Source organism: Wyeomyia smithii, chromosome 2 (genome assembly GCF_029784165.1).
Source record: "Wyeomyia smithii strain HCP4-BCI-WySm-NY-G18 chromosome 2, ASM2978416v1, whole genome shotgun sequence".
NCBI classification, from domain to species: domain Eukaryota; kingdom Metazoa; phylum Arthropoda; class Insecta; order Diptera; family Culicidae; genus Wyeomyia; species Wyeomyia smithii.
Genome location: NC_073695.1, coordinates 81,035,851 through 81,058,217, shown reverse-complemented (window position 1 = coordinate 81,058,217; position 22,367 = coordinate 81,035,851). Strand labels below are relative to the sequence as shown.

The window sequence follows — 22,367 nt, the reverse complement described above, 5'->3', positions numbered from 1 at the left end:
GTCGTTATTGATCCTTTAAAGTATTGAGTCACTAAAACTTGTACAATGAGAATGGTCGGTCACTCCCAACCCCATTCAGTTGATTCACTGTACAATTTTACTGATTCGGATCAATCACGGAGTGCAACCATTGATATGTGCAGTCAGTCAAGCTAAGCTAAGCTAAGCTGTACACAAGCGCCGCCTGGTGACCTCATCGCTACAATACATTTTTTTTCGCTGGTGCACGAGGCTGCCGGTGCTGGTAGCGCTATCTGGTTACGGATTGCTACTACAAAAAACTTTTCACAAGTTTGGAACTCAGCTTGGACGTCTGTCTGCGGTTAGACGAAACACAGTACAGTAATAATACACTGGTTCGTGAACATGCCACAGGTTGAAACATATTGGATATTAGCCAACTTCTCAATTATTTTGCATATAAGCCAAAATTGTTTCACATTTGCTGCCTTTCCAAATGCATTTTTTGACAATCGGCTTCCGTAGGGACCTTGTTTAGGGTGTGTACCATCACGAGAAACTGTTTTCTCGATTTTGGTAAAAATGGCATATTAGCCGATTTTTGAATTATGGGCAGTGCTGTTCTGCGAAGACCGTTTTATATTGGTACGTTCGACCAACGTGAAATTTTAACAGTTAATTGTTAGGAAAAAAAAATGCTATCGAAAGATTCCAGATAGGCCTACTATGACCGATGCTATAAAATGAAAAGTAATTCCGGACTCTAAATTATCAAACCTTATAATAACAAACTTAATTCAGATTTAATAATGCTGTAGTAACCATAAGTTTGTTTTTTGAGTCGGTAAAAATAATTATAATATCATGTCAATCTAATCCAAAAAATGATGGAAATTGCTATTACATTTTTCTGTGTGTAGAGCTGTCTTCAACAGCTTTTCTATTGTAAAACATTGGGTTAGAAAAAGTAACTTATTCAATTAAAAAAACATGTACATGCATGAAGTCGCGTAAGTGACAAAGTGACAGCGTAACAAACCATGTGCTGCTGCACAAAGTATATGCAAATTCAAGTGAAGTGCAAAACGGTGTCAAACAGAAAATCACAATGAATTACCAGTTTTCCGCTTTCGAACAGTGCCACGATGATGCTGGAGTCATCCCCGCCGCTGATAATGTATTTGTTATTCAGTGCTAATGTGACACAGATCACTGGTGCTATGTGTTCACTGTTGGAGAAGAAGAAAGAATGCAATAATGGAGTGAGAAATTGTTACTCGATGGGTGGCATCGGAAGAAGGATCGGTTTCAGGAAGAACAATGCAAAAAGGGAAACACACAATACTAGCGCTGACAGCAATTGATGTTCACACAGTCATTGTCACATTTATGCCGTATCCAGTTCCGCCGCTGTTCTGAAAACCTTGAAGCGAAACTGCTTCATCTATGGTTTTACTGTATATTCATTAAAACGAATATTCGAACACATTACTCACTAAACATCATAAAGAAGATATTAACTGTAGCATACACATCCTCAGTGAGGATTCCTCACGCCAACCATCCGTTACATTCATTCCATCAGTAAGTGAAAGTGTAAGTAAGGCGACAGCTTCCGGAATGCCAATGTGAAGGGTGGAATATCTGTTTGTTTATGTATTAAGACCACAACGCAGCACACGACAGCAGCCAACTGACATCCTCTTTGAGCTGAACATTTCCACATTTTGTACCTTCCAAATGTAGCATAGGATCGAGGTTGATTTAATTCGAATCGATACAAAAGTTGGGAATGGATTATTCTGTAAATATCTACCTCCGTAAGAGATGGAAATGAAGCTGAAAACGAGTTAATTGAATTTATATTTTGAATATGTTCTTCTCGAACGTGTCTCGGCTTGAGTGGCTGAAAACATGAAATATGAATGAAAAAACAATCTATTTAAAGTATGTTATCAAAATATAACAGGTTTGTTAATTTGGTGTCAACTGCAATTCAAACCTTATCATATTCATTTATTGGAACACCTCTATAGCAAAGAAAAACCGCACCTTAACGAGATGAAGAATCTTGCAAATAAAGCCATTTACTCCAGATCGACTTGAACTGTCCTACAGTACGGTCGCATTTTACCAACAGCTCGAGGCTAAGTCTTAGACTACCGAGAGATATTAAAATTTTGTTTTTCGCTTTCAACAGGCAATCTTTTTAAAAGACTACCTGTTGAAAGGCAAAGTAATAAATTTGTTTTTAAAGTTAACGAGTGTTTAGTGAATTAATTTGGTTTGAGATATTTCTTCTCAAATTCTATAGTGAAGTGAAAGTGTAGTGAAGTTGTCCAGTTATGCCTGGAAAAAATGAAAAAGCTCGCTTTGATGCGGCATCAAGGAAACGTGAGGCATCTCCTCCAAGTGACACTGAAATTTCGACTAACAGGTATGATATTCTTTCTTTCGTTGGGGATCAAGAATTCCAAACTTCTCATACTGAGCATAAAGCCGTTATGAAGAAGGTTAAAGTTCCACCTATTGTGGTATTTGTAGCAAACTTTAAAGCATTTCGATCAGAACTTTCATCATTTCTATCGAATGTGAAAGTTATTTTTCAAATTGGTCGCCAAGGCGAAATTCGTATTTTGGCCGAATCTTTTGATGGCCATAAACATCATTTACAGTATTTGACTGAAAAGATGTATAAATTTTACTCTTTTGATGCCAAAAACGAGAGACCGTTTAAGGCTGTGTTGAAAGGTCTCTCAAATGACCAAAGTATTGATGAAATCAAAGATTGTTTGTCAGAATCACTTGGTTTTGCCCCCAACGAAGTAATTTTGATGCAACGAAAGGCAAATGCCAAAATTTTTCAAACTGGAATACACCAGGAAAATTACTTAGTACATTTTGATCGTACCAAAGTACATAATTTAAAATGTTTAGAAAAAGCACGTGTTTTATTCAACGTGCGAATAAAGTGGGAAAATTTCAAGAGACATGGAGGAATCCATAATCTTACGCAATGTCGGAATTGTCAAGCCTATGGTCATGGAACTCTAAACTGCCATATGGCTGCAAAATGTAAGATTTGTGGTGACACTAGAAAGATATCTACCCCGTGAAAGAGATCACTAATAGTTTCAAATGTGTAAATTGTGGGGGAAATCACAAATCTAATTTCTTTAATTGTCCTGTAAGGTCAAAAATTATTGCTTCTAGACAACGTAGGAATTCTAAACAACCTGTTGTCAATGTGAGTAATCAAAAGACTTTCAGTACTGTTCAGGCATCACCAGCACTTTCATTAGCAGGTGTGTCTGTAGGTAATAATTTAAATTCAGATAACAAATTTCAGAAAAATAATCCTGTTCAGGCAACACCAGGCTGTTCATATGCCAGTGTCCTTACAGGTAATATTTCAAATTCAAACAGTAACAAACCATTCGTGTTTGGTGCTGAAAAGTCAGCCAGTATTGATTTAGGTAATCCAACTCCCGAAAAGATTGAATACCTACAACAATCCATGCTGCAGCTAATGTCCGTTTTGTTGAACTGTAACTCGATGTACGAGGCTGTTCAAGAAGGTATAAAATTTACAACTAATATTGTTATGAAATTGAAATTCAGCAATGATTTTAAATAATGCTGTAAATTTTCTAAATTGGAATGCTCGCTCTTTAAAAGGGAAAGAGGATGAATTTTTCAATTTTTTAACAGTCCACGATGTGCATATTGCAGTTGTGACTGAAACGCTTTTAAAGCCAAATATTAAACTAAAAAAGAACCCAAATTTTTTAGTTCATAGGTTTGATAGAATTGATGTTGCCGGTGGTGGAGTTGCAATAGTTATCCACCGTCGAATAAAACATCGTGTTTTACCCCATCTTGAAACCAAAGTTATCGAGAGTTTGGGAATTGAAATTGAAACAAGTATTGGCATTTTATTTATAGCCGCAGTGTATTTGCCTTTTCAATGCACTGGTGAGCGAAAAAATTATTTCAAGGGAGATTTGCAAAAACTCACAAGAAATAAATCGAAATTTTTAATCATCGGTGATTTTAATGCGAAACATCGATCTTGGAATAATGCTCAGAGCAATTCCAATGGAAAAATATTGTTTAATGATTGCTCGGCTGGATTTTATTCAGTTTTATTTCCAAATGGTCCTACATGTTATTCTTCTATTAGGAATCCATCTACAACTGATTTGGTACTAACAAATCAAAGCCATTCATGCAGTGATTTATTAACTCATGCTGACTTTGATTCTGATCATCTTCTCAAACCCACCCATAACAACGTTATTAAGATGAACGGTGTGGTCTTAAATTGGTCTGATCAAGTTAAATACTTAGGGCTAATTTATGATAAGAATCTTACTTTCAAGGAGCACATTGAGAATATCCAGTCAAAGTGCAATAAGTATATCAAATGTTTATATCCTCTTATCAACAGGAATTCTAGACTTTGTCTCAGGAATAAACTGTTAATTTACAAACAAATATTTAGACCAACAATGTTATATGCAGTTCCCATCTGGACAAGTTGTTGTGCAACCAGGAAGAAGACACTTCAAAGGATTCAGAATAAACTTTTGAAAATGATTTCGAAGCGTCCTCCCTGGTTTAGCACGAACGAGCTACATAGGCTCACTAATGTAGAAACATTAGAAAATATGTCAAGCCAAATTATCAACAAATTCCGACAAAAATCGTTGCAATCCTCAATTGCAACGATTAGCTCACTTTTTAGTCAGTAAGATAGTTTTAAGTTTATTTTAAGTTTCGTTTTATTCCTTTTTTTCTTGACAAGTAGGTTTAATATTTTTCCTACAATTACATTATCTTAACTGCGAAAGCTAATAACATTCAACAATACTAAAAAGCGTACAAATATATATAATAGTGTTGAAATGTCACCATTTGTGGCAGAACACACAATTCTGAATAGATATTTTAGTACATAAATAAATCATTACAAACTTCCCCCCTATAAAAAAAAAGCCATTTACTCCTATCAGGATGAGCTGCATCTGTTTGTAAATTAAAGCAGGAATTCGTTGAGTGACAATACTAAGCCAAACACATAGACTGAACTTTGAAGAGCATCTATTTGTGGGCGCTTTGAAAGCTTGCTGGCATCGACTGCATTTTGAAGATTGTAAAATCTAATGCATATTGCACATCCCCCCTTCGCATTCCATCAACACTCACGCATGTTTCAACGTTCACCCATTCCCAGGAGGACAGATCGGACAAAACAGCGGTCAACTAAACAAAGACTTGCAAGAGGTCCTCCAATCCCTTCCGGACTCAGATTGCAATGGGATTTGCAGCAGGAGATCGACACAGAAAAACATCATTACCATAATCTCAATTTCATCGTTAGTGTTTGCATGTCCCACACGATGACGGACGTATCCTCCGAGGCTGTGAGCAGATACTGCGATTGTACCTTCATGAACGTCACCGCAGCACTGTGCCCTGTTGATGGAGAGAAGAAATGCAAAACATTACTTACTGGTAGAGTGAGGTTTTGTATTTTGTTACAAGTGCTAGGTTTCAACTATAACAGTATTAGAAATAGTCTCATTTGCATTGTTGATGACAATAAAGCCAACGGCTGAATGTAACGTTACTGTGTTTCCGGTGCAAGTGGTTGGTCATGTAATAGTTGCCACTCAGAGATGAATTTGTTGAATTTCAATGGATTTATCAGATTTGATTATGTGACACAGATTAATAAATTATTTCATCGTTTAGTCTAAGAAACTCAGCCATACAAACGATTTGTCTTTAAGGGATTGCATAACAAATGGCCAATCGCTCAATTTCTAGTGGCTCCAAAGAAAAATGTTGCCCTATAGCTCGAAAAAGTTTTCCGAAATATATAGCTTTTTAACAATTCCTGTGAATTTTGGAGCTCCTAGGGTATGCAGAAGTGCGTCAAAATGCCGCACAGTAACTGTTTGCCGGGTTCGTGGCTTATGGGAAAACTCATTTAAGTCTCTGGAAAAGTGATCTTTGCAAGGGACCCCAACATTCACAGGAATGGTTAAAAACTATAACAGTGCGTCTTGAGCTGCCCGACAGATCAGACGTATTTTCGGTTGCTTGTGGACTGGTCTTTGACTGCCTATAGCTTCAAAGTTTGTGTTTTGTCAGTGTGTCTTTCAAAGATTACCTGGAAGTTAACTTACATCAGTCTTTCTCAAGACTACCTATTTCTTTCTTTCTCAATACTTGCAATTTGATATTATTTTTGAACTTTTTTCGTATCACCTGAAATGGCAGGACAAAAAAAAAACCACGCATCGCTACGGGGAGGAAAAGAGAGGCATCTCTTTCTGAAACTAGCTTATGCAGTGAAAATTTATATGATATTCTGCCTGAGCAAGAAGCCGGCGAAATTGAAATGTTCGAAAGTAAAACTATTCAAAGTGAAATTTCTGTAAAAAAGGAGAAAGTTCCACCTATTGTGATAACTATTGCTTCCGAATTTAATATTTTTAAAAGAGAACTTTCTACGTTTCTCTCCGACGTCAAAGTTACTTATCAAATTGGCCGAAGAGGCGAATGCCGTTTACTGGCCCAAACATTGAAAGATTGGAATCGTCTTATTCAGTATTTAACTGAAAAGATGTATAAATTTTTACATATGATACAAAGAGCGCCAAGCCGTTCAAGGTCGTATTGAAAGGTCTCACCAACGATCAAACCGTTGATGAGATCAAAATTACTTTGACAGAATTACTTGGTATAGCCCCTACCCAAGTAATTCTGATGAAACATAAATCACGAGGCGAAAACAGTCAGCGAACTGGAATTTCCCTTGTAAATTATTTAATTCATTTTAACCGCAGTGAGGTTAATAACTTAAATTTTTTTGAAAAAGCACATGCTTTATATAACGTGCGTGTAAAATGGGAATTATATCGAAAGTTTGGCGGAGGTGATAAGCATATCACCCAATGCCGTATTTGCCAACGTTATGGCCTGGCCATGGTTCAAAGTTTTGTAACACGGACCAAAAATGCCTCATTTGTGGAGACTCTTCTCACAAAAAGGACACATGTCCTGTGAAAGAGAGTAAAAATTTCCGCTGTGCGAATTGTAACGGCAACCATATGTCAAATTTTTACCAATGCCCAGTCCGTTTAGCAATTGTTAAGGCAAGGCAAGGCAAACAAAGTTGTATTTCTCAATTAAAACCAACTTCAAAACAAAATTCTCCAAGCGTACCAGTGACGCATAGTTTACCTACTCTTTTGCATACCCGTTCAACTTATGCACAGGTTACAGGTAGTTCGAACATTATACCGCCTAGTGTTGGTAGTTCGAAAATGACCGTTAATATGGGTAAGCAAAACACGCTAGAAAATAATTGTACACCTATTACTCCAGCTAATATTGCTGCCGAAAATGTTTTTTCTAATGTCAACTGCCTGGGGCCTATTACGGCAGGTAAGCTTTTTGCAACAGGCAATGTTCGATCTTATGAACGCCATGTTGCAGGCAAAATCAATGTTTGAAGCCATTCAAATAGGCACAAATTTTACTATTAAAATTGTTTCTAATTTAAAATTTAGCAATGATTTTAAATAAATAAATCAAAATTTTGAACTGGAATGCTCGCTCATTGAAGGCCAATGAGAATGCGCTTTTTAATTTTTTAACAGTAAATAATGTGCATATTGCAATTATTACTGAAACATTTTTGAAACCTAACATTAAATTAAAATATGATCCCAATTACGTGGTTCATGGATATGATAGGATTCAGGGTTCCGGCGGTGGAGTTGTAATTGTCATTCATCGCCGTATCAAACATCGTGCTCTTCCCCATCTTGAGACGAAAGTTATTGAAACTTTGGGAATTGAAGTTCAAACTGAACTTGGGATTTTATTTATTGCCGCAGCATATCTACCATTTCAATGCACACGCGAGCACAAATGTTATTTTAAAGGTGATTTACAAAAACTCACCAGAAATCGTTCGAAATTTTCCATAATCGGCGATTTTAACGCTAAACATCGTTCATGGAATAATTCTCAAAGTAATTCCAATGGCAAAATTTTATTCAATGATTGTTCTTCAGAATACTATTCTATTTTGACTCCGAATAGTCCTACATGCTTTTCTTCTGTAAGAAACTCATCAACAATTGATTTGGTGCTAACAGATCAAAGTCATGTATGTAGTGATTTTATCACACATGCTGACTTTGATTCTGATCATCTTCCAATAACTTTTTCTTTATCACATGAATCAGTTTTAAACCCTATGAGCTCTGTTATTAATTATAACAAGGCTAATTGGGGAAGATACAAAACTCATATTGAGAGAAATCTCAATAATGAACTTGATTTGCAAAACGAAGTGAATATTGATTCCGCTTTGGAAGCATTAAAATGTGCAATTGTTGATGCCAGGAATTATTCTGTTCCAAAGGCTCAAGTGAAATTTGATTCACCAATAATTGACGAAAATCTTCAACTTCTAATTCGTTTGAAAAATGTCCGCAGACGTCAATATCAACGTTCTCGTGACCTTGTTTTTAAAACTATTTATAAAGATTTACAGAAAGAGATTAAACATAGATTTACTCTTCTGAGAAATCAAAATTTTGAGACTAAAGTTGAAAAATTGAAACCATATTCAAAACCTTTTTGGAAGCTGTCGAAGATTCTTAAGGAACCTTCAAAGCCTATTCCAGTTTTAAAAGATGGTGAACGTTTTCTTGTATCCAATGAACAAAAGGCTCAAAGACTTGCTCAGCAGTTTGAGAGTGTTCATAACTCAAATTTGAATTTTGTGAGTCCAATTGAAAATGAAGTCACACGTCAATTTGATTTAATTTCTTCCCAGAATTTTTTACCTGCAGAAATAATTGAAACTAACTTGAATGAGATTAAATCAATTATCAAAAATTTCAAAAATATGAAAGCATCTGGTGACGATGAAATCTTTAATATACTAATCAAACATCTCCCTGAGAGCACAATGGAATTTTGAGTGAAAATTTTCAATTGCTGCTTCAAATTTGCATATTTTCCCAAATTATGGAAAAATGCAAAAATTACTCCAATTTCAAAACCGGATAAGAACCCAGCTGAAGTTTCAAGTTATCGGCCAATCAGTTTGCTTTCTTCAATAAGTAAACTGTTTGAGAGAATTATTCTTAACAGAATGATGTCACACATCAACGAAAATTCAATTTTTGCAGATGAACAGTTTGGATTTCGCCATGGGCATTCCACAACTCATCAATTGCTCAGGGTTACTAATATGATACGAGCTAACAAATCTGAAGGTTATTCCACTGGAGCTGCTCTTATAGACATAGAAAAAGCATTCGACAGTGTTTGGCATAAAGGTTTGATTGCGAAATTGCAAACTTTTAATTTTCCAATTTTCCTAATCAAAATTTTAAAAAATTATCTTACTGATCGAACTCTGCAGGTTGTCTATCAGAATTCAAAATCTGATAGATTTCCTGTCAGAGCAGGTGTGCCTCAAGGTTCAGTCTTGGGTCCAGTCCTGTACAACATATTCACTTCAGATCTTCCTGATTTGCCTCCAGGATGCACAAAGTCATTGTTCTGCGATGACACAAGCATTTCCGTAAAAGGAAAAAGTCTTCGTGTCATATGCAGTCGATTGCAGAAAAGTTCAGATATTTTTTCTTCCTACTTGCAAAAGTGGAAAATCTCTTCCAATGCTTCTAAAACTCAAATGATAATTTTTCCGCATAAGCCTAGGGCTTCTTTCCTCAAGCCAAACAATAATCACGTTGTCAAGATGAATGGGGCTGTTTTACGTTGGTCTGACAAGGTTAAGGAAACAACTAAACGTTGAACGAATCAAACCATACGTTCTTGCTCTTTTTTTCTTTTATCTGAAAATTTTCAACGTTTTTGATTCTCTTTTCTCTATGATCGGCCATCAATGTCTAGCTAGTCATTTGGAGTTTTCATAAAAAAAAACAAGATTTAAAAAAGAGCTATTTTAAATAACACTCTGGTAAACACAGGCTCTAGAGCTTATACTGGAAAATATGAAATATTATAGTTTTTAACCTTTTTTTTTAAGGGGGGGATTAAGCTTAAGTATTTATGATAAATATTAGTAAATAATGAGAATGTGTGTCCAATCACAAATGGTGACTTAAATTTTAATTGTTAGGATTTGTTTGCTTTCGCAATTAGGACTTATCATTCGTAGGGATTTAAACCTACTTGTCAGAAAAGGGGAAGTAAACTTACAACTAACTTATTGGCTATAAAGAGAGCTTATCGTAGCAATTGAGGATTGCAACGATCTTTGTCGAAAATTGTTAATAATTTTATTTGACATAGCTTCTAATGGTTCAACACCAGTAAGTCTATGTAATTCGAGTGTACCAAACCAAGGAGGACGCTTCAAAATCACTTTCAGAATTTTATTCTAAATCCTTTGGAGCGTTTTCTTCCTTGTTGAACAGCAACTTGACCAGATCGGTACAGCATAAAGCATTGCTGGTCTAAAAATTTGTTTGTAAATCAAAAGTTTGTTCTTTAAACAAAGTTTAGAATTCCTGTTATTGAGAGGATATAAACATCTCGTATATTTGATGCACTTGGCTTGTATACTCTCAATGTGCTCTTTGAAAATAAGTTTTTTATCATAAATTAGTCCCAAGTACTTAACCTTGTCAGACCAACTTAAAATAACCCCATTCATCTTGACAACGTGATTATTGTTTGGCTTGAGGAAAGAAGCCCTAGGCTTATGCGGAAAAATTATCATTTGAGTTTTAGAAGCATCGGGAGAGATTTTCCACCTTTGCAAGTAGGAAGAAAAAATATCTAAACTTTTCTGCAATCGACTGCATATGAGCCGTTGAGAGTGAAGGTGGTACATGTGCCATTTTAACACTTTTTGGGTTTGTTGCATAAATTGATGCAGAACGGAATAGTGTACTAGAGTATCTAGGGAAAACCGAGATCTGATAACCCAAACCAAAGTTATAGCCAACACAATTATTGGTAATTAACATAATCACCATTTCGTTGAGAGCAAAAGTGGTACATGTTCAGTATGTGCATGTTAGATGAATTGTAAGTCGATAATCTTAGGATATAAAACAATCATGTCTCCAGCAAAGTTGGTCAAGTGATTGAGTACTTTCAGATGAAGATCTGTCTGCTTTGGTGTTTCCCCACTACGTGGCGCTAGTGTACCCATGACTATTTGGTAACAGAAAGCATTTTACCTATTTTAGTATCATCTCGTATGCTGTTACCAAATACATATACACTAGCGCCACGAAGAGACAGAACTCCTTAACAAACAGATCATCATTATAAAGTATTCAATCACTTGGACAACTCTTCTGAAGACATAAATGTTGTACGTCCTAAGATTAGAGAGCCATAATGCATCCATCATGCTTAGACTGGACTTGTACCACTTTTGCTCTCAACGTTTTCTGGTTGTCATTATTTTTCCCATAGAACAAAAGTGGTACATGTTTTTCCATTGAAGTTTGTGTAAGTTTCTCAACCAGAACTAGTTATGCTTTCATGTATCGTCTTTGAGGTGTCTCATCGCTTGCGCCGCTGTAGATATAATAAGTCATTATACACTGTGTGCGTGAAGAGATCACTCTCTCAGTTATAAAAAATAAACTCCCACCGGGCAGTGTGTTCAGTTCATCGTTGGCGTGCTGAGATAGGGAACACAATAGTAGAGGGTGATTCGACTTTGGTTTAGAACTATTTATACCTTTCCCAGTAGTTTAATTGGTCAAAACACCTTGCCGGAGACAACGGAGATTGCGGGTTCGTGTCCCGTCTGGACGAGGGAAAATTTTTTCTAAGCCTAAAAGTCACACCTTCTATTCTTGTTCATTTTCGCATCCTCGCGAACTGCATACATTGCCCGCTTTACTAAAACTCTCAAACTGCTGAGCAAGTCTTTGAGCCTTTTGTTCATTGGATACAAGAAAACGTTCACCATCTTTAAAACTGGAATAGGCTTTGAAGGTTCCTTAAGAATCTTCGACAGCTTCCAAAAAGGTTTTGAATATGGTTTCAATTTTTCAACTTTAGTCTCAAAATTTTGATTTCTCAGAAGAGTAAATCTATGTTTAATCTCTTTCTGTAAATCTTTATAAATAGTTTTAAAAACAAGGTCACGAGAACGTTGATATTGACGTCTGCGGACATTTTTCAAACGAATTAGAAGTTGAAGATTTTCGTCAATTATTGGTGAATCAAATTTCACTTGAGCCTTTGGAACAGAATAATTCCTGGCATCAACAATTGCACATTTTAATGCTTCCAAAGCGGAATCAATATTCACTTCGTTTTGCAAATCAAGTTCATTATTGAGATTTCTCTCAATATGAGTTTTGTATCTTTCCCAATTAGCCTTGTTATAATTAAAAACAGAGCTCATAGGGTTTAAAACTGATTCATGTGATAAAGAAAAAGTTATTGGAAGATGGTCAGAATCAAAGTCAGCATGTGTGATCAAATCACTACATACATGACTTTGATCTGTTAGCACCAAATCAATTGTTGAAGGGTTTGTTACAGAAGAAAAGCATGTAGGACTATTCGGAGACAAAATAGAATAGTATCCTGAAGAACAATCATTGAATAAAATTTTGCCATTGGAATTACTTTGAGAATTATTCCATGAACGATGTTTAGCGTTAAAATCGCCGATTATAAAAAATTTCGAACGATTTCTGGTGAGTTTTTGTAAATCACCTTTAAAATAATTTTTGTGCTCGCGTGTGCATTGAAATGGTAGACATGCTGCGGCAATAAATAAAATCCCAAGTTCAGTTTGAACTTCAATTCCCAAAGTTTCAATAACTTTCGTCTCAAGATGGGGAAGAGCACGATGTTTGATTCGGCGAGGAATAACAATTGCAACTCCACCGCCGGAACCCTGAATCCTATCACATCTATGAACCACGTAATTGGGATCATATTTTAATTTTATGTTAGGTTTCAAAAATGTTTCAGTAATAATTGCAATATGCACATTATTTACTGTTAAAAAATTAAAAAGCTCATTCTCATTGGCCTTCAATGAGCGAGCATTCCAATTTAATATTTTATTTGTTTTATTTAAAATCATTGCTAAATTTTGAATTAGAAACAATTTTAATAGTAAAATTTGTGCCTGTTTGAAAGGCTTCAAACATTGATTTTGCCTGCAACATGGCGTTCATAAGATCGAACATTGCCTGTTGCAAAAAAGAAAGTTTACCTGCCGTAATAGGCCCCAGGCAGTTGACATTAGAAAAAATATTTTCGGCAGCAATATTAGCTTGAGTTATAGGTGTACAATTATTTTATAGTGTGTTTTGCTTACCCATATTAACGGTCATTTTCGAACTACCAACACTAGGCGGTATAATGTTCGAACTACCTGTAACCTGTGCATAAGCTAAACGGGTATGCAAAGGAGTAGGTAAACTATGCGTCGCTGGTACGCTTGGAGAATTTTGTTTTGAAGTTGGTTTTAATTGAGAAATTGAAACAAAACTCAATTCACCTTGCCTTGCCTCAACAATTGCTAAACGGACTGGGCATTGATAAAAATTTGACATATGGTTGTCGTTACAATTCGCACAGCGAAAATTTTTACTCTCTTTCACAGGACATGTGTCCTTTTTGTGAGCAGAGTCTCCACAATTAAGACATTTCTGGTCCATGTTACAGAATTTGGAACCATAGCCATAACGTTGGCAAGTACGGCATTGGGTGATATGCTTTTCACCTCCGCCATACTTCTTATAAATTTCCCACTTTACACGCACATTATACAAAGCATGTGCTTTTTCAAAAAATTTAAGTTGTTAACCTCATTGCGGTTAAAATGAATTAAATAATTAACAAGGGAAATTCCAGTTCTCTGACTGTTATCGCCTCGTGATTTATGTTTCATTAGAATTACTTGGGTAGGGGCTATGCCAAGTAATTCTGTTAAAGTAAGTTTGATCTCATCAACGGTTTGATCGTTGGTGAGACCTTTCAATACGACCTTGAACGGCTTGGCGCTCTTCGTGTCATATGTAAAAAATATATGCATCTTTTCAGTTAAATACTGAATTAGACGATTACGACCCTCTATAGAGTCGGCTAATAAGCGGCATTCGCCTCTACGACCAATTTGATAGGTAACTTTAACGTCAGAAACAAACGTTGAAAGTTCCTTTTTGAAAATATTGAATTCAGAAGAAATAGTTAACACAATAGGTGGAACTTTTTCCTTTTTTAAAGAATTGACAATTTGTATAGTTTCATTACTTATAACTTCTATTTCACCAGCTTCTTGCTCAGGCAAAATATCGAAAGGATTGTCACTACAGACACTCGAAGTGTCAGAAAGAGATGCCTCTCTTTTACTCCCCGCAGCGATGCGTGGTTTCTTTTTTTGTCCAGCCATTTCAGGCGATACGAAAAAAGTTAAAACAAATGTTAAATTCAAAAGTAGGTAGTCTTGAGAAAGACTGATGGGAAATAACTTACAGGTAGTCTTTAAAAGACACACTGACAAAACACAACCTTGAAGCTATAGGCAGTCAAAGACCAGTCCACAAGCAACCGAAAAAACGTCTGATCTGTAGGACAGTTCAAGACGCACATTAACGATCTTTGCTGTCGATCATTTCGAACCACATAATAAATCAGTTCAGTTTGGGCCTTCAGCTCACCAACATGTAGCTTTTTAATTAATAAACGTGATGAACAATCCGGGTTCTGAACTGGCGCACTTTAAGTAGGATCTGCGCTCGAATTCTTTTTTTGCGTGTGTTGCTCTTGTGTCTCTTCCGAGCCGAGACTCGAACCTACGACGACTGGCTTGATTGGCCAGCATCGTACCTCTAGACCAGCTGGGAGGGTTTATTATATTATATACAATATCCGCCACTGAGTGTTACAAGACTCATTTTGAATACGGCAGCATCTCGAAAAGCTTAATAGGGGAAAGTAGGTAAAGACGGACACTGCGGGTAAGATGGACACTTTTAATATTTCACAAACTAGAATGTATTATGATAGTTGAGTGATGCGAATACCTTCTTTATAGTGTGTTAATGCTTTTGAGTTGTATTATCGGTTCTCAGCAAGCAAACTGTCAAATTTGTAAGTAAAACAAAGAATATTTTCGTGAACGCGCAATTTGATGTAATTTTTATCCCACGGAAAATAGTGAAAAACTCGTGAAACTTACGTGTTTTCATTTTTTCACAATAGTAAAGTGATTAATTAGTCTTTCCTCGGTTTTCTAGTGAAAATCCAGCAGATTACGATGTTCCGATGAAGAGCTACGATCGTTTGAAAAATTTACAACCAGGTCGGGCAAGACGCACACACTAGAGTAGGGAAAGATGGACACACGGATTTTCCCAGAATTTTCACATGTAGCATCTGTTGTGTACTACAGATGTTCACAAAGTACACCCGCGAGAGAAACCAGCAGACATTAATCACTTAGCAGTTAGAACAGGCCATATAGGCGAGGCATTTTCGCCTTCTTCGAAACCCATCCTCTCGAACTGTTCACGTGATGTATAGATGGACTCTAATAACGAAGAGTAATGTATGGCCATCACTTAACACATAAATCAAAAGAATACTTAACGTGCTACATCTTTTTTGTGAGTGTCCACCTTTACCTTCGTAGTGTCCATCTTACCCACCCCAAGTGTCCGTCTTTCCCAACCATGTCAAAAAACAGCAATTTGTAGTCTTATTTTTGAAGACCCAAAACACATAAAACTTGGAGGAAGTTCACTAATACCAAAAGGGATTATGAAAACAAATGACCTTGAATTTCAATTTGTATGACTACTGCGATATAAATAGCAATACCTAAGTATTTATTTAGATTAAACCTTAGGGTGTCCGTCTTTACCTACTTTCCCATACCATCTAAAATGGGCAGGTTTATAACACTTCATCTCGCGATTCCACCAACCTAGAAAGTTGTGGTCTTCAGAAAAGATGCTCCTATAGTTTTAAACGCAATAGGAGCCTATAGTTTTGAAAATTTGGACATAACTAATCTAGTGAATCCAGGTAAAAATTTGTGGATTTCAGCACAACAACTGAATTACAGATTTGTGGGGGTTTTGGTCGGTGGATTTTAGCAGGTCAATATTTCGAACAATTATTATTCCTGTCTCCAAACCAAACCCGAACCCGACCCGTACCCGACACTTTCAAAAATCACCTTCAAACCCGGACCTGACAGGTTTTCAAACCCGCAACCCTACCCTCTCTACTGTTTTGATCTTCCTTCAATTCTGGTATGATTATCAGTGGTTCAGGTTCCAGAAAACTAAACAGTGTTGCCAGAGGAATTTCATCTTCATCAATAAGATGATCGTTTTGAACCACACCTATTCGCTTACAAAACTTTGTAATTGTGGTAGAGGCCATCCACATTCCACGAGGGCAGCTGAAAAGTTCCCGATTCACCCGGACATTAGCCTCGGTAGTGCAATGGAATCGTTATATTTTTCAAGGATCTAGGCTCTTTTATTCTGCCTATGAGCAATAACAGCGATTTATCAGTCCCAAATATGTTCGAGTATGTCATGAAATTACTAGTTTTTTGTCAATTTTAATCTCAGAAACGTATTTGTTTCTCGAATGAGTAATTGTTTTACGGGGAGCCACACTTGTGAATTGGATAGGTAATCAAGTCATGATTCATCAGGTAAATAAAGAACCATTCCTTAAAAGTAGCGATTCCTTAAAAATTAAGTCACTGTACAAAGATGAAAATATTAAATACTTGATTTCATCGAATATTTGAGAGATACAATTCATCTTATAAAACAACTGGTTTGGCGTTAAGTCTTAAGAAACTTTAATTAAGTTTGCCCGTAAGCTGGAAGGCAAATATATTAAATACCAACAAGTTCACTTACGTGAAATTATGAATACAAATTGAAAATGACAGAAGCGTTAGTCACCTTTTCGACCGCTAGGTGCGCCACTTCTGATTTTGTTCTACACGACATGCGAAATAGAGTAACTTTTGACAATAATATTACCCTAATGGGTACACTGAAAAAAATTCACATTTTATTGTGAAGTGGACTCGGCCGAATATTTTGTAATAATAAAGTTCGTCTATGCATAAGGCAACCCATGGGTGGTGTTCCACGGTTTGTACGTTTGTCGACCTCCGACAATATTTTGAGTTGTAAAATGGCGACTTCCGGTGACTGGGAAACTGCCGAAAATGACCAAATACCACCTAATATGGGTGTTTTTTTTAACCAGAATGACGCTCAGAGGCCAGAAATTGTCTCGAAATACCAGTTTGAAATCCACGATGGCGACTTCCGGTTTTTGCAAAATCAGACAAAATTTTGAATTGTAAGATGGCGACTTCCAGTGATTGGAAAAAAGAGGAAAATGACCAAATACCACCAATATGGATGTTTCTTTAACTAGAATGACGCTCAGAGTAGCAATGGGCGATATTGTATCGGTATCGGAAATATCGATACTTTTGAGACGATATTTCGATTTTTTGGATCGATACACAAGCGTCCGATACTCGACCGTATCGATACTGAAAAACGCGATATTTGTATCGATATTCTTTTATGCATACGGACCAGCTAGCTGACATGTTACTAGGGCTAACATCTCAATGTGTACACGAGATCACCGCCACTTTTGATACGCTATGTTATGCTGTCTGTCAGCGTCAGTGGAGCCCACACATCGTAGAACCGCTGCGATGTTGGCTGCGATAAAGCAAAGCAAATCGGTTGGAGATGCCAGCTAGTTGATACGAGCTGGAACCACTGAAAAGCTGACACTGTCAGTATAAGTATCGCACAAGTCTATTTGCACTAGCAAAACTTAAGCCTGTATTACACTCTTTGACCAAGCGTCAAATATTTGGCACTTTTTGACAGATAAAAATTTGGTCGAAGATAATTATTTGTCACTCTCCAATTTTAACATGAGGCAAACACGGGCAAACAACAACCATGATGTCAAATAAATTTGACCATTATGTCAGAAGGTCAAAAATTTGACCATTAGACAAAGAGTGTACTACAGGCTTTAGATGGAGAAATAGATAGAGAGAATGTTGTGAGCCAAACGAACTGTCAAAATCTGAGCCAAACGCAGCATAGGGCCGAATTCGAAATTTGTTTTACTTAAGCCACACATTTAAAGCCAAAAAGGAGTGCTCAATAATAACGTGTTCTCAAATACTTTCAAGAATAGGCATAGCTCTACGTTGCATTATTAAGGCACAAAACTTATATTGTTTCTCTGACAATTGATTAAAATATTGTTTGTTTACATTTATACTAAGCTTCATTTGTTTTTATTTCAATTAATTCTACTTTCTCGTTAAAATGCATCCACAAACCCCTCAAACGAAATTCAACGTTATCAGAAATGATGTTTGGCTTCGATTTAGTAGGGCTATAGCCCAACGAGCGGGAGCCCAACTTAAACGTAGCCCAACTAAACATAGCCCAACGAGAGAAATTTGACTGTATTTTAAAAACAAATATAAGTTTTCTGGTTACACTGTTCAGATCGAATATTTGCAAGCGGAAACTAACTCATGCTTTCCGTCGACACAAGTTAGAGTACAAGTGAAAAAAAAATTGCAATATTTATTAGTTAGAAAAATTCAGCGGTAGACTTCACTATCTTATTTTCGCTGACATATCTAACTTTTTTACGCATCAACTTCCTCATCAATTAATATGGAAGTGTGTCAATAATTTATACAAATAAGACGGAAGCTTCACAGCCCATTGGGCCAGTGAATACAAATCTTGAAGATATAAGATGTTTAATTCATTTGTTTGCCAAAGCTCAGAATTTCTGCATTACCTGTATGTATTTGTTTGTGAAGTCATTTGATTCATGCTGCTCTAGAGAATGCGGATAGATACCAGAAAAACAACAAAAAGTCGGCACATCAAATTTTCATTGCTGGAAACCACCAAAATTTTGCTGATTTTTGGTGTGCTGTGCTTCCAGCAATCTGTTCAGCAAAATGAAATTTGCTAATTATTCAGTAATGCTCAATTGCATAAAAGTGACAGGTCGTTTGCTGCATGTTCGGTAAAACATAATACAACTTGCTGGTTGTCAGCTATGACAATTTGCTGTTCATTCAGCAAAGCATAAATCAATTTGCTGGTTAACCAGTTAATTCAAGGGAACCATGTTTTCGTCAGGCACCAGATTCCATCCGCCCATCGGATCATAGGCAAATTACTGTTGAACTAGAGATGTATGATTATCATTTCAACTTTTAAGTTCATCTAGCCCAACAAGGACTTAGCTATGGTCCCATATTCGCTATCAGGAGCTTAGCGATGATCCCGTACCAGCTGCACAGCGATTTGGCGCGTTTTACTAATGACAGCTTGACGTAAATTTTTTGACATATCAATTCTTTTGCTGGATTCCAGCAACCATTCATTTACTGTTTTCTGTTCAGCAAATAGTTTTGCTGTATTTTCGCGAATCACTGAATCGAATACTGGTTTTCAGTAAATTCAGGGTGGCCACTCAATTTCAATTTTCAATTTCCCGGTTTTTTCCCGGTTTTCCCGATGATATTTAGTGAAATTTCCCGGTGTATTATTTTTAAAACATATGAGAAAAAAATCAATTTTCACATGCTTATTTGTGCCTTGCAAAAATAGTGTTACAAAACTCTGAAAAACATTCCTCCTTCATCGTGTTTAGCTGTTTGTCGACTTTAGCAAGTACCTTCATGGTGATCTGCTGCACAATTTTCGCACTCTTTATCTCCAAATCGTTGACAATCTTTGCCTTCTCGCGCTTTTTTGCTTCCTTCTGCATCTTTCTCTGTCAACCTTCTCTCGAGCTTGCAGTGCTTCTGTATCAGGATGCCAATGAAATGCGTGGGATAAATTTAAGAGTTGGGGCATAGAGTTTTTGTCTTCTAGAAAGATGTCCTCAGGCAAAACTTCAAGCGGACTTTGGGAAGAAGAGCCTCAGAGTGACCAATGAAAAAAATGCACATGAAACTGTCTAGATGCATTTTGCAAAATGCATGAAACGTTGAGATCTGTTATTTCAAAACAATTTTTTTTTTCGAAAAACTTCGATCCTGGGACTTTAAAATTTTCGAGCTGGGGTCAATGTAATGTATAAGAAATTTTCTCATGGTCCGTAAAATAAATTCAACTGACACTCTGAATAAACAATTTGAAAAAAAAAATATTTTAGCTACTTTTTGTTTTTGATATAGAAAAAATCTGAGAAATCTTGAACAAATAGCTCTTCAAGGTGGCGTCTTTCCCCAACAAAATCAAGTAGTCAAAAGGTCCAACACAGAATGAAAAAAAAATTTTTGCTGCTTTTTGCTGCTTGTGGTTAAAATCATACCAAAAATCGGGAAGTACAAACCGGGTAGCTCCATTCCGGTCCGGTTCGAAATAAAATCGAGACTCGAAGTTTCCGGTCCTATTTGACTTTTGACCGGATTCTCCCCGATGCGATGTCGAACACTATTCACAAGAAGTTTCAATACGCCTCCCGCGACGCTGATAACTTTTGACGTAGGACTACGTCTAACCGCACTATACCGAGATACATTCCGCGAAAACTAAAACCAAGATGTAACGACGGAATGAAAGATTTCAAACGGTTATACTGATGTAACCACATGATGGACCACAATAATCGATATGTCGTTGGATTGATAAAATGATGGACAATTTTGTGATTCTTCAATTTTCATTATCACTTCATTGTTAAACAGTGAAAATTGAATAAAAGTTTCAAGGTCGAATTTTCACCAACAATGTACCAATCATATGCGAGCACGCCTAGCACAGACTTCATGAATAGACACCAACTGCCTGCAGTGATATCCTGTACAGCAGTGGCAAAAAAAAAAATTTGACAGAATCTCCCCGTCCCAATAGGTCAACTAATGTTAGCTTCCATCAGCCTAGACTAAATTGATGTCTTGAAGGTAAAGCTTTTTCGGAAAGTTCGTAACCACCTCCACCACCAGACAGTTTTACGTTCTGCTGTTAACAAATATGTTAATGTTAATAAAACTGATGTCTTGAAGGAGAATATGATGGCACAGGCAACAGTACTGCACCAAGTAATGTATGAACAGAGCGCTGGTTCCTCGTCGTCTATCAGTGCAGGAAAACTTGATATTCATTTTTGTGCAGTCAAGCCAAGTGAAAACTACATTGCCACTGTTGACGCACAGTGGGGCGTGGAACACAATCGAATTGCCATTTGAATTGTCTTCTTCTTCTTCTTGTTTCGTATAGCAGCAAATATCAGAATTCAATATGGTTTTTCGGATGTCGCAAAATAGGCTGCGCCGCCGGGGACAACAAAATGCGTTGTTTATTTTTGAACTCTACACTCTGCCTTTTTTTAGATTTATTTAAATAACTGAATATAGGGTATTTAAAAGACAATAGAAAACCAAAATGCTCCGTACAGATCTTTGAATAGGTAGTTAAACGAGCTGTACTGATGATTATATTTTACTAGCTAAATGAATTTAGTCCAATATGACAATACTAGTTGCATCACGCGGTGGCGGTTTAGAGAAAAACCAAATTCATTTCATCTTGATATTAGAGTTCCGACGTTAGTGTTTGTATTTTTCAATTGAAATTTTTTTGAATTAGCATTTGCAAGAAAATATTACTTTCCATAACCTTACTTGTAATTGAACAACGCTATGCAAACATTAATTGCTGAGGCTAATGTTGTGCATCACTCTAGCCCAGTTTATTTTCGAAGATAACGGACATATAACTTTCAAATATGGTATCTTCGTTGTTCTTTGGTATCTTGAAACTGATCAAATTTTTTTCTGATTGATTCTGTATACTGATAAAATGTTTAAATTGACCTGAATTGAATGTTAACATGTTCATAAAATTCTATGTCAATTTCAAATTTTCTGTGAATATACATTTTCTACTTAAACTGTAATTCGTTATCGATATTTTTTCCACGAGCTTGTAATTACAGGAAAAAAGTTTATGTGACATCTTTGCCGCTTTGTGATCGGTGAGTGAGCCAACTTCAACAAGACAAATAGGTATAGGAGGAAGTTTAATTTCTACTAAATCGTACTCAATTAAATATTTTATAGAAGGTTGCCTTTTCGCGCATTGAAGAAAATTCGCTGTATTAGAATGAAAGGTATTCATCAATGGTCCAGAAACCAAATTTAGGGGAAAATCAAGTATCTAACTTTTTTATTTTTGTAGATAGAAAACCTTGTTTTACAATTTTATAGCTCCAGTAATTTTAAGTAACTTTGTAAAATAAAGTTTTTTTCTAAAACATTGCTATAGAGCTCTAGACCCAAATTTTCTCCTAAATTTGGT

At 36.3% G+C, this 22,367-nt stretch overlaps 1 protein-coding gene across 2 annotated transcripts in view; it reads right to left on the bottom strand.

Moving 5' to 3' along the window:
- LOC129719893 (protein qui-1) overlaps positions 1–22,367 on the bottom strand; it is a 174,804-nt gene that overhangs the window by 28,705 nt on the left and 123,732 nt on the right. For both annotated transcript variants that reach the window (XM_055671307.1, XM_055671308.1), the window contains exons 14-15: positions 5,322–5,439; positions 1,079–1,190 (exon numbers count right to left, since the gene is read on the bottom strand). In XM_055671307.1, the coding sequence (XP_055527282.1) occupies positions 1,079–1,190; positions 5,322–5,439 (230 nt within the window). The remainder of the gene's footprint in view (positions 1–1,078; positions 1,191–5,321; positions 5,440–22,367) is intronic.